The 19,380-nt window shown below is 40.1% G+C and overlaps 1 protein-coding gene and 1 pseudogene across 6 annotated transcripts in view; both read right to left on the bottom strand.

Moving 5' to 3' along the window:
• Tet3 (tet methylcytosine dioxygenase 3) overlaps positions 1–19,380 on the bottom strand; it is a 104,146-nt gene that overhangs the window by 27,948 nt on the left and 56,818 nt on the right. For all 6 annotated transcript variants that reach the window (XM_069989008.1, XM_069989009.1, XM_069989010.1 and 3 more), the window contains one exon: positions 1,210–1,300. In XM_069989008.1, the coding sequence (XP_069845109.1) occupies positions 1,210–1,300 (91 nt within the window). The remainder of the gene's footprint in view (positions 1–1,209; positions 1,301–19,380) is intronic.
• On the bottom strand, positions 10,168–10,431 carry LOC138804565 (selenoprotein W pseudogene; annotated as a pseudogene).

The following is a 19,380-nucleotide window of genomic DNA, read 5'->3' as shown; positions in this document are numbered from 1 at the left end:
ATGGTTCCAGATGACAAGAAATTGAGTGATTCTGTATAACACTGATCTCCACCCATCTTGTCTGACATATCAATCATGTTCGCTGCTATACTGACAGAACTAGTCTGGTTCCCCAGGTGACACAAAATCTTGTTCTCAAATCTGTGGAAACTCTAAGCCATTCAGCCTTCCACACAACTACATGCATATATTGGCAAACATATGGCTGTGTCTATATCACCTTTGCCTTTATCTTCTTTGAAATACTAGTACTTATTGTGTCTTTTTCTTTTTAAAGCAATCTGTGCAAGTATATGAAGTATATATGACAGATACTCTGTGGTTCTCATATGGGAATGCAGAGTATCCTCACAACATTCTCAGATTGTATGTACCTCTGGAGTATCTACTATGTGCTACAGCCAGAGACACAGACTTTAAAGTCTATATGAACAGCTTAAAAAAATCTATATGAATTGCCTAAAAAGCAAAACAAAGTTAAACAACAACAACAAAAAACCCTCCAAAATCCTGAATTTGAATTTAGAAAATCAATATAAGCTTAGGATGTAGTCAATCTCTAAATAATAATAAAGATTAAAAACCTGCAACTTCAGTCTTGCTACTGAAAATGGCCTAAAAATAATGGACAGACAACTGTAGCAATGAACACCCACACCCTTAGTACTCAGAATCTTTTTTCTAAGTGATTTTTCCTCTAGTGAATCAGGACTTCTTGACTATATGCACAATATTGCTTTAGAACGTCTTGTCATACAAGAAGTCAAATACATGATACAATCTATGAAGTAGTTTTGAAAAAGAAAGAAAAAGAACCTAATTACAATTGGGCCTTTAGCTCTGACTACCAATTTATAGGCCTTCTAGAGGGCATAACATTTTAAACAGTATCACAGAAAAGCTACCAGCAAAATTTTAGCTAGGGAAAACTAACTCTGTAGACACAGAATCAAAAAACTGTGTTTTTTTTTCAATAAAAATATTTCAGGAATAAGAGAAAAGGTGGAGAGAGGAGGAGGGGCACATGGAAGGCAAAGCTACAGATTGAAGAAACAAACCCAGGCCTGCAAGTAATGTTCCCACACTTAATCTGCTACAACCTGAATCAGGAGGCTTTTCATTTTGAATGCTATTGATACAAAGCAACAGAAACCAGCAGTACTTACAATCCACATTCTATCAACACACAAGTATCTGTGCAATACTCACCGCTCCTCCATCAGTTCCCGAATAGAGGCTACTGTGGGGCCAGATCCCAGGTGAGTATAATATGGACCTTCATCTTTCTCCACTATTTGTTCTGCATAGAAACCAAAGAATAGGCATTATTTAGAGATATCAATTAATCAACATTAATTTAGAAAAGCAAAACTACCAATAGGAAAAATAATAGGCATGTTACAAAACAGGAAACTCAAATGGCTTATAAATATGTACAAATGTGTTTCATCCCCTTAGAAATTAGGAAACACAAATTACAGTCACAATAAAACTGGTTACACACCCACAAAATGAGCCAAAATTTAGACATCTGATAAAATGAAGTCTGTGGTCTAACCACTCTGGAAGTCAGCTCACACTCACCCAGTAAAGCTGCAAGTTGCACCCAGCAAGACTCAGCAATTCCATGTCCACATGCACACTCTAGAGCAGGCGTCAACACTGCTCGCAATGAACTCAATATCCAGACTCACAGAAGCAGCATTCACAACCAGTAAAAACAACAACAGATGAGAAGGCAGACTAAGTGCAGTGGAATCATAGTGGCATATGATTCGGCCTTGAACACTACACTAAGTGAAACATGTCGAACACAAAAGAATAAATACAAGAGTCCACTGAATCAAATTACCAAGAAGAGGAAAATTCATAAAGGAAGTAAGACATAGAAGTTACAGGGGCTGGGAATAGTGAGAATGGAGAGTTAGTACATGATGGGGAATGGTTGAGGGTGATGCACGAATTGTAGAAATGCTACTGACAGTTGCATAATACTGGAAATGTAATCAATGCCACTGAACTGAATGTACACTTAAATAAGTCTAAAATGGCTAATTCTGTTATATTTACCACCACAAAAAGAGAAGCACTGACACATACTATCACATGGATAAACCTTGAAAAGATTATGTTCACTGACAAGCCAGATCAATTCCATTCATATGAAAGAGGCAGAACCAATAGAGGTATAGAAGCAGAGTGACTGAGGGCAGGGCTTGGGGGTGTGCAGACAAGAGTCACTGTTCAGTAGGGTCTAGTTCTAGAGGAGTGAAAATGCTACCCAATGAGTTAAGAGGTAGCTGTACCATACTGTGTGCAAACTCAGTGCAACTGAATTGTTCACTTTAAAATGGTTAATTTTGTTATGTGAAGTCCACCTCAATTTTTAAAACTGAACAAACTATTGATTCATGCAACAATGTAGATAAGATTTAAATGATTGTTTTCTAAGTGAAAGAAAGCAGAACCCAAAGGTTACATAGTAGTAACTTTGTTTAAACAGTGTTTTGACTGGATACTATAAGGCTAAAAACAATAAGAACTCTACACATAGTATATCACTGTTCTGCAATTGGTAAGTTTGTTTCATACACCACTGTTCTGCAATTGGTAAGTTTGTTTCATATCTAAGGAGACAGGACAACTGAATGCAATGTAGTTGCATTTCACATTTTGTCTGGATCTTGTAATAAAAAGAACAATAATGAAGTTTAAAAATCTGCAGTTAACAGTATTATGCCAACATTAACCTCTTACTTTTGATCTACCAGAATTATATAAAATATTTACATTAGGGAAGGTATGAAAAGGATGTACAAGAGCTCTACCTACCAACTTGGCAGCTCTCCGATAAATATAAAAACATCTCTAAATAAAAAAATAAAACAAACCAGGCAGTGAGCTGTAATTTGTGATCTTGTCCCTTAAGAAATCCTGATGGTTCTCATTACCTTATTCATGTAACTATAACCCCCTTGTACAGTATTTTTACAAAAAAAACAAAAACAAAAACATTAACCAAAGAAATCCTGATAGGTCACAGTAGCACACACCTGTAATCCCAGCTACCCAGGAGGCAGAGATTGGGAGGACATCCTGGGCAAAAGTTAGTGATACTCTCATCTCAACTAGGAAATTGGGCACAGTGGTTTATGTCTGTAATCTACTACTTAGGAAGGTTACAGTGTGAAAGCAGCCTTGGACATAAACATGAAAAGTAACTCCAGTTCTCACACACACATCGAAACATATAAAAGGATTTTCATAGTGACACTTGAGCAACAGTCAAAATTGGAAACAATCTACTAGAGATGGAATGTCTGTCTGTGCCTTCCCAAAGTCCTGTGTGATGATACTGGGATGTGAGGCTTTCAAAAAGCATTAGGTTATGAGATTGGGGCTCCTCTGGTTTCCACTGCAAGCAGCCTGTGCTGAGAGTACTTAGCCCTAAGTTTAAACCCCAATGCTGCACCTCCCCCACCCCCAAAAAGAAAGGCTAGCGACGATGTGTGTATTTGTGAATGAACCGTGTTGTTTCAACTTCCTCAGTTCATGAAGGCATCAGGTTACTTTTCCCTTCCTACTGTCGTGGACGATTAGCATAGTCTCCTGCCTGGTCCCCATCTAAATCATCCTACCCAATGCCACCTGTTATGTTCCCAAAACACTACTTCCCACTGACAGTTATGACAGGCAGAGGACAGAAGCCAAATTCCAGAGCACTGTCAGCAGCCCCTCACCCCTGCACACCTCCCTACCATGAAGCCACCCTCATAGCCTCCTGCCATACAACCACATAGTGCCTGGTGTCTTTAACTGTTTTCTCACTATAAACACTGTCTTCTCTTTTTGGAAAAACTTACCTCTTAAGGTATTGTACAAGTATCACCTGATAGGCAAAGGCTCCTGAACTTTTTCAGTGGCCCTGTATGCACTAGGAACATCAAAGCATGGGTTGTGACCCACAAGGAACTGTTGTGGGGCACAAACAAGTGCGAAGCTGCAGGTGAAGGTTTCATCCCTGATCTCTCAACTCATGTCTTCACATGTAAAATATATTACAGGACTTTGAACGGTTTGGGGCCTGTAATTTGAACTCAATAGGTTATTGATCTGTCAAATGACTGTAGGATATACAAGTTATACAACCTTCAGAAGCTTTAAAGCAGTTGATAATATTTAAACATTAGAAAACTGTTGAGGATGAGATGAAATGTAAGTACTAAGTTACATGAATAAATGGTTTCAATTAGAATTAAAAACAACCTACTCTGCCAGGCACTGGTGGCTCATGCCTGTAATCCTAGCTACTCAGGAGGCTGAGATATGAGGATCTCGGTTCAAAGCCAGTCTGGGCAGGAATGTCTGTGAGACTCTTACCTCCAATTAACCACCAGAAAATTGGAACTGGTGCTGTAGCTCAAGTGGTAGAATGCTAGCCTTGAGCTGAAGAGCTGAGGGACAGTGTTCAGGCCCAGAGTTCAAGCCCCATGACACAAAAACAGAACAAAACAAAACAAACATACCTACTCTAAATATACACTATTCAGACCCATGAAACTACATTTATTACAGAAGGAGGTAAATGAAGAGTCAGCCAAGAGAAGGTGGGTGCTGGAGGTAGCAGTCTGAAAGCCCTTCAGAGGTGCTAGGAGACCATATAATATACAGAAAATAGAACAAAGTATATACCATAACTTCTGAGCTCTGTTCCAGTTTCTATTGTCTGGAGAAAAGTCAAAAGAATGAATTGACTACAGGGTTTTTGTGGCAACTGGAACATAATATAGTTTTTGGTGACTACTTCTGCCTCAAACGTTAAAACTCAAAACTCTCATGGCTAAGGCAAAGAAGACGACATTCAAGGACAAGTTACAAACTAAATCTTGGCAACTCTATCTCAGTAGCTGCAAATGAAAGAAAGACGATGTAAACCAAGCCAGCCTGGAAACTGGCCCGTCAGGTTTCTCTGGGAGGGCCACTGAAACACCCTGGGAAGACACTACAAGAGCCAAACAAAACCAAAGCCAATTTCAGCAATTTATAAGGTAGCCCAGCAGTGTCTTAAAAACACTTTCTTTCCATTGCGCCACTTTCTCTGAGAATATACTTCCTCTAGGGGGTTGGGTTGGGGTGGGGTTATATGTGAAGAAATAGTATTGAAACTAGGGTAGCTTAGAGGTATGGCTCAAGTGGTAGAGCAACTGCCTAGCAGGCGTGAAGACTTGAGTTTAAGCTGCAATACTATCATCCCCCCAAAACAAACAAACAAAAAAAACAAACAAACAAAAAAATCCCATAACTCTATGGAACTGGAAATGTGGCTCAAGCAGTAAAGTACCAGACTTGGGTGAAAAAGCTGAGCAAGAGTAATGCAGTACAGAAGGACAAAGAAAAAATCACCCAGGTGTACATTGTACATCTATATACATGTACACAAACCCACTCACAAAATTTCTTCTTATGCAGGTATCTCCTTATTTTCTGAGTTTTTGCTTTATATATTTATTACCATATAAGGTACTTTACAATACATGGAATGTGGCCACTAGACCTACTATTAACTTTTACCTTGCTAATACCATATACATGCCCGGAGCTGAATTTACATGCTTTTGCACACACAGTAACTTTTTGTTTCAATGCTGAATCATAACACACACTTTTGAAGTTTTAATTATTCTTCATGTACAGCCTTGTGTTGGTGATTTTTTTTGTTTTTATTTTCTCCCAAAGGCTGGTCACAGACTGATCTTCCTAACTATGGCTTCCCACATATTTGGGACCACATCTTGGCTTTTTGATTGAGATGAAGTCTAGTTTTTTGCCCAAGTTGGCCTCAAACTGCAATCTTCCCCAACTCCATCTTTCCAAACACTTAGGATTATAGGTATAGCTTGACAATAAATTATTTTTGGAGGGTGGGGAGTGGTGACATAACTGGGGTTTGAACTGAGGGCTTCATGACTTGCTAGGCAGTGGCTCTATTGCTTAAACCACATCTCCAACCCATCTTTTTGAAACAGGGGTCTTACTAATTTCTTGCCAGGGCTGGCCTAAAATTGTGATCCTGCCAATCTCTATCTCCTAGGACCACAGGCATGAGTCACTGGTACACAGCTGGAAGACATTCATTTGCTCATTCTCTCTCTCTCTCTCTCTCTCTCTCTCTCTCTCTCTCTCTCTCTCTCTCTCTCTCTCTCTCTCTCTCTCTCTCTCTCTCTCTCCCCCATTCTTTTTTTCTTTCGTTAGTAGTGGGGCTTGAACTCAGGGCTTGGGTGCTGTCTCTGAGCCTTTTAAATTTAATTTTATTGTAAAGGTGATATACAGAGGGGTTACAGTTACATAAGTAAGGTAATGAGTACATTTCTTGCTGAACAGGGTTACCCCCTTGTGCTCAAGAGTTGTGCTCTACCACTTGAGCCACAGAGCCACTTCCAGTTTTGGAGTGGTTAGTTGGAGATGAGTCCAACGGGGATTCTTCTGCCTGGGCCGGCTTTGAACCTCTATCCTCAGATCTTAGCCTCATGAGTAGCTAGGATTATAAGCGTGAGCCACCAGCGCCCAGCTTAGAAGACAGCACTTAAACTTAATAAATAAAATGTTAACAATATTTACAACTTGATTAAAAAGATAATAGTATGACAAACTATGACCAGATTTCAAGTGTGTACCTGCATCATAATAGTGATCTGGTTGACAGCACTGAGTATATGCTGTATCCTGGCTTCAAATATGTTAAGAATTTTTAAAAATATACTCATACCCACATGTATCATCCAATAAGAAAGGTGGTATTAAGCCACCTTTTATTCTGCTAATTGGTAATTAAAAAGAAATCTATGAATTATATTGGCTTTCTGGTAAAAAGAAACAATTGATGAAGAACAGCACACTTTACAAAGGCTCTATCCTCTTAATTTATTATTATTATTATTAGGTGCCAGTCCTGGGGCTTGAACTCAAGGCCTAGGTGCTATCTCTGTGCCTTTTTGTTCAAGGCTACTGCTCTACCACTTCAGCCACATTCTACTTCTAGCTTTGGGGGGGGGGGCAGTTAATTGGAGAAGAGCATCTCACAGACTTTCCTGCCCAGACTGGCTTCAAATCTGAGTAGCTTGGATTACAGGGATGAGCTACCAGTGCCAGGCTTCCTCTTAAAATTTTAAGCACACAAGATGGTATTGGTAACTATAGACACTATGTTGTTTTGATCTCTAGAGCTTACTCATGGTATACAACTATAACTATACCCAGTAAACAACTTCCCATTTCTCTCCCACCCTCTGCAACCACCATGTATTTTTCTGTGATTGACTTATTTCAATTAACATAATGGGGGCTGGAATGTGGCACAGTGGTAGAGTGCTTGCCCAGCATACATGAAGCTCTGGGTTTGAATCCTCAGCACCACATATACAGAAAAAGCTGGAAGTGGCACAAGTGGTAGAGTGCTAGCCTTGAGCACAGAGAGGCTCAGGGACAGTGCCCAGGCCCTGAGTTTAAGCCCCAGACTGGCAAAAATAAAATCAATTATCATGTTTTCTAGATCTGTTCACGTTTAGAAAATGCCAGGTATTACATATAAGAATGATAGAATGAGCAAATAATCACTTTGCAGTTCCTAAAGATGTTGGATACAGCCAGATGATGGTGGCTGACACTTAGAAATCCCAACTATTCAGGAGGCTGAGATCTGAGGATCATTGCAGTTTGAAGCCAGCCTGGGGAAGAAAGTCTGTGAGACTCTTCAATAAACTACAAAAGGAGCTGGAAGTAGAGCTGTGGCTCAAGTGGTAGAGCACTAGCCTTGAGCACAAAAGCTCAGGGACAGTGCCCAAGACTGGCAATGAAAACAAAAGCAAAAAAGATGTTGAATGCAAAGGAAGTAAAAAGCAACTTTACAATGGCAAGACCAGACTCTTAACCTAGTGATCCCCTACCAGTGAGGAAATCAGAACCCAATCCAATCCTTGAATCTAACTTCCAGTCTTCAAGAAACACAGAAATAGAGGAATAAATTAAGCAACAATACAAATTCAGAATTACACAAAATACCAGACAACTAGCCCCATTCTCAACAATGTACCCTGGACTTAGACTTGTCTTCCCTTCCTGCAATGTTCTGCATAAACCACCATCTAGGGACATACACAATGTTGTATAAATCCTATGCCTTGCAAAGAATTGTAACTGAAACTTACTTTGCAGCTAATAAAGTGTACTAATAGGCTCAGTTATGGTGCTAGAGAAGAGACTATACTCTGCAAAGTTGCGATAATATTCTACATGCAATATATCCTCTGAGCCAACAACATTTGGTACTGATTTCCCCACAGCTAAATACAGTTTCTCAACCTTCCTGACGTTGTTTAATGCCATTAGTCTCTACTTACTTGTTGATTCTATCCTATTTAGTATTGTATTTACTGCCTCATCATTTTGTTTATCAGGTCTATATGCTTATTTTATCTTTTGTCATAGATTTTGTATTTTATTCTTCTACTAGTAACACTCCTAGCAACTTGGAAAAGCTACAAAATTTCTTTGTAATGACAGTAGGGCTTTTTTCTTTTTTTGCCAGTATTGGAGCTTGAACTCAGGGCCTGGTGCTGTCTCTTAGCTTTTTCCATTCAAGGCTGGTGCTCTATCACTTGAGTCACAGCTCTACTTCTAGCTTTTCAGTGCTTAATTGGAGATAAGAGTCTTATAGACTTTCCTGTGCAGGCTGGTTTCAAATCACAATCCTCAGATCTCTTCCTCCAGAATAGCTAGTATTACAGGTATGATCACAGGTATGATTCAGCACCTGGGTCGACAGTAAGACTTTAAAAGACAAAGATGTTAGCACTTCTAAAATTTCTCCTATCTCTCTCCTTGATGTTCTTACCTGATTTTTGTTGGTATACTCATTAACTCATTTCTCCCTCTCTATAAGACACGACATAAAAATATCCTTTGTCTTAGGAAAATTATTCACAGTTGTTTAAATTTAGACTTTACATTTGAATAGATTCAGTGTTCACTCCCAGACCGTTTATAACACAACATCTCCATCATTTATTTGTAGGCATGTTCAAAAAATTTTAGTTTCTGCATATTTGGAAATATACTGGGGTTTGAACTCAGGTCTGTGTGCTTGCTGGGCAGGCACTCTACCACTTGAACAACTCTGCCAGCCCTGGAAATGTCTTAATGAAGTTTATAATATATGAATGGTGATTTAATTTGGTAGAAAATTCTTAGATTACTTTACTTAGGATCTGAATGTTGTAACAAAAGACTCACCCACAACAAATATCCCTTGCCAATTAGTATGATAAAGATAGAAACACAAAGCTGAAGAAATAGGCAACCAATCTGTATAGCCATTCCACAAAAAAAGCGTATGTTAGCCACAATGAAATATTGTTATATGCCTGTCACAAGAAAATGATTGGCACTACTTCCCGGTGAGGATGGCAGTAGTTACAACCACTCTGGAAACTGTTGGTACCTACTACAGTTAAACACACATGATTTCAGTCCTAGAAATAAACTCAATAGAAGCATATACATGTATACTAATGCACCAAGAGATGTGAATTAAGAATGTCTTATAATGATTATATAATGATTTATAATAACCCTTAACTGGGAATGACCACTTCCAAACTATCTGCAATCTAGTGGCTACACAGTGGCCTATTCATGAAATGGAATATCCAAATAGTAAGAATGAACCACAGATACTGCCACATCTAACACACTGAACCTCATAATCAGTGAATGAAAACCAAAATATAAGAGTACATATTATATAAACACAATTCCATACATATGAGATTCAAGAACAGACAAAAATAATCAATGTCATTAGAAATTTTAATAGTTACCTTATGGACCTAGAGCTTTGCTTTCTACAAAACTGAGAGGGTAGTGGGGAAAGGGAAGTGTGAGAGAGGGAGAGTGGGAGATACAGGGGATGGGGGATGGGGTCTGTGGGCAGGGGTGACCAGGGGTCCACATTCTCCCTCACAGAGGCAAAACCTAGGTATTGATATCTGCCCCCACCCTCGGGCCAAAAGAACGTCGAGGAAGGACCAAGGATCTACAGACATTTGGTCCTTCCTATCATCTGTGGGGAAGGGTGGTCCCAAAGGCCCTGAGCCCTGCCCTCAGAGCACACTAGCCCTGGGCCAAGGGGACTTTGATGGTGGCCACCAGCCTCAGAATCTTAGCCTTGGTGCCATATACAGCTATCGCCTCTCTTCTTGTAGTGAACCAACTTCCTAGCTACCATCACTTTGCAGAAGCTGGTAACCTGTGGTACTCCCTTGCCACAGATGTCCAGACACCAGGGAATTAATTCTCCAGTTTCTTCTTGAACTGGAGATACCTGGGCATGTAGCCTCAAGCACCATAGTACAGGACCCACAGAGTGAGGGCCATGGTCAGGGACCCCAGCACCCACCCACGATGATGCTCTGAAATGCCTATCTGTGCATCAGGCTGTAGGCACAGGGCTAATTTCATGTAATTCTGATTTTGCTTTTCCATGAAATAGCAATAGCATTGATTTTTTTCAACCATTTAAAAACTTAAAAATTATATATGTATATATACATTATGTATACACACACACACACACACACACACACTACTACTACTACTACTACTACTACTACCACCAGATGCGAACCAACCCCAAGTTTAGAGCATCAGGTGGTGTCTGGGGGTTGGGTGACGGATATTCTGACTTGTTAGTAAAGTTCTGTTATATACAAGGCTGTATCTTTTGTAAATTTGTATTGAGCTGTATTCTTGAGATTTATAAGCTTTCCTGTATTTCAGTAAAAATATTTTAATAAAAAACTTAAAAAAAAACCCTTTAAGTTCACTAGAATCAGTATTTGACAATTTTTACTAGTTTACTCCAGGATGTGGTAATTTCTTACCATAAAGTTTTTGTTTTTAATTTGTGAAAAGTTTTCCAACCTAATTCTGGCTCTTACCTTCCTTCAGTTCCATGCTATTTGCTGGGAAGACCAAAGGATGGCTCCCAGGTCCCCCACAGAATGTCTGTTTATGGGACTCCAGCATCTATCTCCTTTGATGATGTTCGTTTCTGTGGTGGGTTTTCAGTTTTGTACCTGTCTTGGAGTGCTCTTTTATACTGGCTTCTCATCCTAACTGATTTTCTTTTCCTACAATTCTGATTTTACTTTTCCAGCTTCTAATACACTTTTTGTCTTTTCTTTTCTTTGTTTTAAAGAGAGGGTTTTTTGCTAATCCACTGCCTGGGCTGATCTTAAACTGTGATCCTGCCAGTCTCCACCTCTTGGGTAGGTGGGATTACAGGCATGACCCACCTTGCCAGGCAACTTCCAATGCAGTTGTATGGGCTTTGTAATTGCATAGTTCTTCTGGAGCTTTATCCATAACTCATCACTTTGTGACTTAGCCCTTCGTCTTTCATTTCTGATTTCAGTATTTCATTTCTAGTATAAATGTGTCTAATTCTTGTCATATCATGTAAATTTTCATCTTAAATTCTATATGAATTCCTCCAACTTCAGTTAACCCTTTGTTTTGTCTCAGATTTTGAGACAGTCTTTGTTTTCCAGGCTGGCTTCAAACTTTCAATCCTCTTGCCTCTACTTCTCAAATGCTAGGATTACAAGCATGTGTCACTCTGACTGGCCATGTTAAATGAGTATTTTAATAGGGGAAGTTTATTTCTAAGAGCTTTCCTATTCTACTCATGCTTGCTTATCCGTGGGGAATGATTCTTGCCTCTGGGAGCTGTCTACTGTGTGGCAGGAAGCTTAGCCAGTATCTCTGGCCTCCAGACATAAGCAGTATTGTTCCCACTGTGACAACTAAAAAATATCTTCTTCAAAACATTGCCAAGTGTCCCATTTTTGGAGAGGGAAAAAATAGCCCCCAGCTAGAAACCATTGGTCTAGGGCAGACACAGTGGCTGAAACCTGTAGTCCTGGCTAATTGGGAAGTGGAGATCTGGAGATTACATACTTTGCAGGCAAAAAACGTTTGTGAGACATAATCTTGACAAATGGGCATGGTGCATACTCATCCATCATCACCTGTCATTCCGACTAAAGGAGAAGTATAATTAATGGCTGGGAACGGAGTCAAGTACCCATTAATCCCAGGTACTCAGGGAAGCACAAATAGGAGGACTGCAGACCAGGTTTTCCCAGGGATAAGGGGAAAAAAAAATCTATCTCAGAAATAGCCAGTGCAAACCAGGCACTGGTGGCTCCTACTTGGAATCCTAGCTACTCAAGAGGCTAAATCTGAGGATCACAATTCAAAGCCAGCCAGGGCAGAGAAGTCCATGAGATTTTTTAAAAATCTCCAATTAACCACCAAAAAATGCAGAAGCAGAGCTGTGGCTCATCCAGCCTTAAGCAAAAAACAAAAACTGAAACAACCCCCGCCCCCCCCACACACACACTAAGGATAGAGCCCACATCCTGAGTTCAAGCTCCACTATTGGCAGAAAAATAAAACAAGCAAACAACCCAACAATGAAAAAAAAAGGGCTAGCACGGTGGCTCAAATGATGAGTGCCTACATTAGCAAGTACAAGTGAACTCAAGTGCCCTGAGTTCAACCTCCCAGCACTGCCAAAAAAACAAAAAAAAAAGTCACTCATCTATACTCATTTGCTCATACTCCTGTTTACTTTGGAACTTAAGCTAGAAAACTAGATATTATAGAGGTTTCAATTATTAGTTCAAAAGTTCAGCAGTCTGAGGTAATGAGAGGAAGTGGGACTGGCTCTGACCTGGACAGTCCCAACTGGCAAGTCTATCCCTAAGCACGTCATTTTGCTAGAGTCAATGCCTCTATATTTGTAATGTGTGCTTATGTGTGATGTGCTACAAGTTGAGTTATATGCTCTGTGAAGATGGTATTTTGGATTATTCCTTCAAAAGGGTGTGTTTCAGTCTCTCTGATAAGATCACATTTTTTAAAAACCTCAATTGGCTGGGAAGGTGGCTCAGTAGTAGAGTGCTTGCCTCACATGCATGAGGCCCTGGGTCTGATTCCTCAATACACATCCACAGAAAATGCTGCAAGTGGCACTGTGGCTCAAGTGGTAGAGTGCTAGCCTTGAGCTGAAGAGCTCAGGGACAGCGCCCAGGCCCAGAGTTCAAACTCCACGATCCATTAAAAAAATAAATTGATTAAAATAAAAACAAAATAAAAGCCTCAATTTTGGTAGAATTTTTGTTTGGTAGCTCAGTAAAAAGAATTTTCCCTTCCAGGGTCCTTGGTACTGCTGGACTTCAGCTGCAGAGCTGGTTCCTAGCATATGGTTTCCTTTCTCTCCAGCCAACCATAATCAGACCAGACTTTACCCTGCCAGAAGCTGGAGCAGAGGCATAAAGCCACCTGCTTGCTTTCCACAGAACACACCTTCTATATTAGGTGGTTTCTAGCCCACACCAAGATGTAGGGCTCCTCTGAGCCTTAATGATTGTCTCCCTCAATGGGAATTATATACTTTAGTGATACAGTTTTTGTATCTTTAACTTGATACTATTCTGGCACATTCCTTGGAAGAGACAGTTTAAGACTGTGGCTATCAGGTGGGGATGGGAGGGAAAAACTGGGAGAGCGAGGGAAGGAGGGACATTGTCCAAAAAGAAATATACTCATTTCAATACTTGGCTTATATAACTATAACCCATCTATATATCACCTTTTTAATAACAATGAAAAATTGAAAGAAAAAAATAAAAGATTGTGGCCATCACCAAATTTTACCTGGCAGCCCAGTGCTGGTTGCTTACGCCTGTAGTCCTAGCTACTCTGGAGGCTGAGATTTGAGGATTGTGGTTCAAAGCCACACTGGACAGGAAAGTCTGTGAGACTCTTACTTCCAATTAACCACCAGAAAACTGGAAGTGGAGCTGTGGCTCAAAGTTGTAGAGTGCTAGCCCTGAGCAAAAGAGCTCAAGGACAGCCCTCAGAACCTGAGTTCAAGCCACACAACAGACCAAACAAACAAAAACACAACAACTAAATTTAGCTGTTCTTTAATTTTGTTTCTTTTTGTTCCTTTCACTAGGTTTTGGGAAAGGAGTGTTTTGCTATCTTGCCATTAGGTGTCCATTATTCCCTTCCGTCCCCAGTGTAACGTTTCTTTCTTCTCCATAAATGTAAAGTGGAACAGCAGAGAAATGGCTCAACTCTTCCTATAGAAATATCTGTTGACTGCCTTCCTTTGAGCAGTGAGAAAATATGTAGCTTTTTCTAGAATATATAATAGAAAGCTCTGGGGGAGACCTCAGGAGAGCAAGATTCAATTTTTGAGAAAATCCTGGTTTCATGGCTCTAGGTGTTTTTCTTAACCCTGTGAACTTAATTTTATACTCATTAAAATGCTGTTCTACTTCTGCACTAGGCTGAGGGTGAAAATGAATTATTTTTCTATCAGCAAGAGATATTCAACATAACAAATTAGTCATTACTACTAACAGAAAGAGGAACTCTCAGTTTTTAAATGACCTTCCAAGTTCCCTCCCTGTCTACATAGACAAGGGTATCCACATGTTCCCAGGGAAAACTCAAGACTAGAAATGTATGTGGGAGCACAGCTGAGACACTTACAAAAATGACACTGGTACAAAGACACTATGCAATTAATGCACAGATGTCAAAATCACACAATACTTTTATAACTACTTCTCTTTCCAAATAGCCTTCCATAATACTTCTTCAGTTTTTAAATGCAACTTCAGTGGTCTTAGTGTTGAACACTTTGGGTGCATAGCCAAATAGATCTACTACCCTGTGCCTGTGAATAATTTACCAATAGCAGGATGTCCCAAGAGGTAAGCAGGCGATAAGAACCTAACTGTGATTATGTAATGTGTTAAATTTTTCACACTAAAGACTCAGGTCAGCTGCTTATGAGTCTGTGCTGCATGCTGGTAATAGGTATAAGTATCTTTGTGGGGTTTTGTTTTTGTTTTTGTCAGTCACGGGGTTTGAACTCTGGGCCTAGGCGCTGTCCCTGAGCTCTTCAGCTCAAGGCCAGTGTTCTACCACTTGAGCCACAGCACCACTTCTGGTTTTCTAGTGGTTAATTGGAAATAAGAGTCTCACAGACTTTCCTGTGCAGGCCAGCTTTGAACCACAATCCTCAGATCTCAGCCTCCTGAGTAGCTAGTATTACAGGTATGAGCCACTGGCACCTGGCTATTTAAATATCTTTATAATAACTAAATTAAAGGTAAAGAGATTATGTCGAAGCTGCTATGATATTTCTGTAGAGTTGAAATACAGAAGTAGAATGAGGTTGACAGTTAAGTAAAAATTACTAAGGTGCTTGCCATATGCTTGGCACTAGACTAGATGCTTTAGAAACAATTAACAGTTCTTGTTCTTTTATTTTGACTGGAGGCTGCATGAGGTTTGGAATGAGAGCCTCACTCTTGCCATTTGAGCCACATGCCCCCAAGCCCACCATCCACTAGTGCACAGAACAAAGTCAGACAAAGCAGCAGCAGCAGCACTAAATCCTGACTATTCCTTGGCTCTGATACTGGTAGCTAGTTCTGGGCTCTTTAACTTACCCCCTTGACCTTTTCTTACCCTATCTCCTCCACATGAACTTCAGATTCCCTTTCCCCTAAATGTTGGTGTTCTCTATTCTCAGGCTTTTTCTTGGTCTTTATGTTAAGCCTGAGGAAATGACCATGACTGGAGCTACCATCCATTGTTGAGGAACACACCATTCACAGATCCTACCAGACCATCTTAGGTTCCTCCCACCGATGCCAAACTGGTTCTCTTCCAGTATTTCAGTGCCAGTGAATGTACCACTCTCCACCTCATCTTTCAACCTGGAACCTCAGGGGATGCCTGTGACTGCCTCTTCTCCTTACTTACTCCTATATTCAACTGCTGCCACTTGCTTCTTATTCTTATTCTTTCTCCCATCCATTCCTGCTCAGTGTCCCTCTAGGCACCCTTTACTTTTTGTCTGAGCCTGCAAACTGGTTTGTCTGCTTTTGGTATCATCCTCAGTTCCCCTGAAACTACTTCCTGGCCACTCCCAATCCTCCATCAAACATGCCAGTCACACAAAATACTTGCATTTCCCAGTGTTCTCTCAGCTCCATAGTTTCATGTGGCTTTGTATGTCTTTCATCTCTATGATCTTATACCCCTCTGCCTAGCATTCAACATCTTTTCCTGGTTAATCAATTCAACTTCTATTGATCCTTTAAAACTCAGATATCACCTTCTTCGGGAAGCCTCCTACTAATGTCTCTCTTCCCAGGGTCAGATTCCCTGCCTTTATACTGATACTTAACTATTGTCTCAAAAAATATTGAGAACATAAAAAGTTCCTCTTCATTTCAAATTGAATGTAAAGGCAGGGGATAAATTTTCATTAAAAAACTGTAGTAGACAGACTACATGATTGTAACATGATTGTTAACTTAGCATTGCCCATTAAGGACTGTAATACCTACATCTTAGGTATACACTGTCACCAGGCAGACACTGAAAGCAGCCATACTTGCTAACAATGCCACTCCCTTATTTAGACTTACAAGGTATTGGGTAAAGGAGATGTTTTTCTTCTGGCCATTTCTTTCAGGTAGGATAATCAATTGGCTAAAAACGCAGCACATCTATGGAAGCAGCTGAAATCTACATGTCCTAACCTCCTGCTCTGGGCTCTGGTTTAGTCTCTGTGACTTCCTACTGGATGCTCCTTAGAGACATCAGGACAACACTTAAAAGCTAACATAGGCTGTTTCCTCATTTACAAAATGATGACTACATCTCAAAGGATGCTTTTCTGACTAAAAAGTTATTTGGACTCATTCCTTGTGCTAACCTGGTTCCTCTGGGAACCTCTCATTACTGAGAATGGATACAATGCACAAAGACCCAGGCTCCCCACCAGGGTCCTACCTCTAACAAAAGCATCACAGACTAAGAATCGTTGGCCAAGGGATCTTGAATGCATGCTTCAAAATATTAAAACTATGTTGACAATACCCACACATCCCTTGCTATAGTTAAGTATAGAAATTCAACTTATTAAATTTTCTCAAAACTGTAAATATCACATTTCATTTCAGAGGAAGATATTTCCTTCCTTAGCTTCTAAATTTACTTCTTTGAAATTTCAAGTATGCCTTTTCATTCTAGTATTATATGAATCCCTTTCAGATGCTCAGAAAACAAAGCTCTTAGCAATTAGTGTTTGGTTACCTGGTGATGCCTTCCATGCTACTGCTAGAGGCACCTTTACAAGCATTGCTTGATTATAAAATACATTTTACCATAGAAAAGCATATGAGGGGAAAGTCCGACCCCAGAAACAATTACTTGGTATAGCTCCCACTAGTCTTTTTTCTAACCCTTTTCACCTAGATGGGATTATTTTATTTTATTTTTTGGTCAGTTGTGGGGCTCAGGGCCTGAGCACTGTCCTTGAGCTTTTTTGCTCAAGGCTAGTACTCTACCACTTTGAGCCACAGCATTACTTCCATGTTTCTGGTGGTTAACTGGAGATAAAGGACTTTCCTGCCTGGTTTGGCTTCAAACCATGATCCTCAGATCTTAGCCCTCTGAGTGGCTAGGATTGTAAGTGTAAGCCACCAGCATCCAGCTGGTGTGCTATTTATTTTCTCTGTTTCCACCTAAGCCTTTTTTTCTATATTCACAATACAAGGTAGCTTTGGTACCAAGCTTTGTTTAGAATGAGACACAGGTAAAATAAAGCTAGAGAAATAAATGAGTTGGCAGTGATAGACTGCTCCCTGCCTATACTCCCACCGCCAGGGCAGCACTACTGCACTGCCATTGCTGAATCTCTCAGATGCTATCTTCTGCATCACTGACTTCAAGCTAGGGTGCATCCTCTCTGAGGACTCCTCAGGCTGGAGAAACAGAAGAATACTGAACCACCATCCTTATCTTCCCCACACCCTCAAGGCCACCCCAAGCTCTGCTCATAGACTCTTCAGTCTGAAGGAATCACTTTCCAATTCTCCCTATATTTGTCCATTTCATTTTTCAAATTTTACATTTTTCAAAACCCATCTCTGAACAACAGCTTCTGTAAACTATTATACTCTGTGATAGGACCGAGTTGGTTTTATACATGTTCTCTTGATGTGGCCACTTCTTTGTGACAGCACAATGCTGATGAAAAGAGGCATACAGCAGAGTATGTGGAAGAGACCATTGGAGATTTTATCAACAATTTTGTTTTTTTTTTCAAGTAAGCAATGATGAACCTTTTCTCTTCATTTTTACCCTTAAAAGAATGTCTGATAAGAGAACAGCCAACTTTTTTTCTTCTTTTCTTTTAAAAAATGTTTTGTGGTCCTAGGGTTTGAACTCAGGACCTTAAGCTTGCTAGGCACATATTCTACTACTTGAGCCAACCTCTCAAATCTTTTTTATTTTTTCCTTTTTTGCCAGAACTGAGGCTTGAACTCTAGGCTCGGGTCCTGTGGCTAAGCTTCTGTGGATTTTCCTGCCCAGGCTGGCTTTGAACTGTGATCCTCAGATCTCAGCCTCCTGAGTAGCTAGGATTATAGGCATGAGTCACTGGTCTGGTTCATGCCCTGAAATCATTTTTAAGGGTCTCCAATTTTGCCTAGGGTTACCAAGGGCATGATTTTCCTACCTCTGCCTCCCAAGTAGCTAGGCATATACCACCATGGCTGGCTTTTCCCCTCCCTTTCTCTTTGGGGAGTGGGAGCCCTTAAGTAAGTGTTCTACTACTTGAGCCATATTCTTAGTACCTGGCTGATTTTTTCAAATAGGATCTTTAACTTTTTCCCCCAGCTGGCAGTGAAACACATCATCCTGTCTTTACCTCCTGAGTAGTTGTAATTATAGATATAAGGTACCATGCTTGGCTCTTCTTCTCTAAGTTGTTTTTTCTGCTTTTTCTTGCTATTTGGGCTATTCCAGTCCTATGGTGTGTCAGAGACAATTTTAACAACTTCCAAAGATTAACATGAACGAGGCTGAAAAGTAGATGTTATTATCATTTTCACTGTGCAGTGGAGAAAACAGACATTCTGAGAGATTACATGAAGTACTCCAAGCCTCCCAGCTGTGAGTTGGAATTCAAATTAAAAAACAAAACAAAAAAACAACAACAAAAAACTAGCTTGACCAACCCTTATATCCATATAACTGAAGGCCACAACTGAACATTTACTATAATAAATCCCAAAAGCTAGGTAAGGATGTTCTTGATCTTAGAAGAGAAATATAGAAGACCAAACCCAGGTAATGGGGACAGACACAAACACCAAGACCAATTCCTATGATCACAAAGAACAGGCTTCCTCCAAATACTGGAAGATACCTCAAGGTCAT

Source organism: Dipodomys merriami, unplaced genomic scaffold (genome assembly GCF_024711535.1).
Source record: "Dipodomys merriami isolate MVZ:Mamm:240054 unplaced genomic scaffold, mDipMer1.0.p SCAF_37, whole genome shotgun sequence".
Classification (NCBI taxonomy): Eukaryota; Metazoa; Chordata; class Mammalia; order Rodentia; family Heteromyidae; genus Dipodomys; species Dipodomys merriami.
Note: the sequence above shows the minus strand (reverse complement) of the source record. Positions and strands in the feature narration are given on the sequence as shown.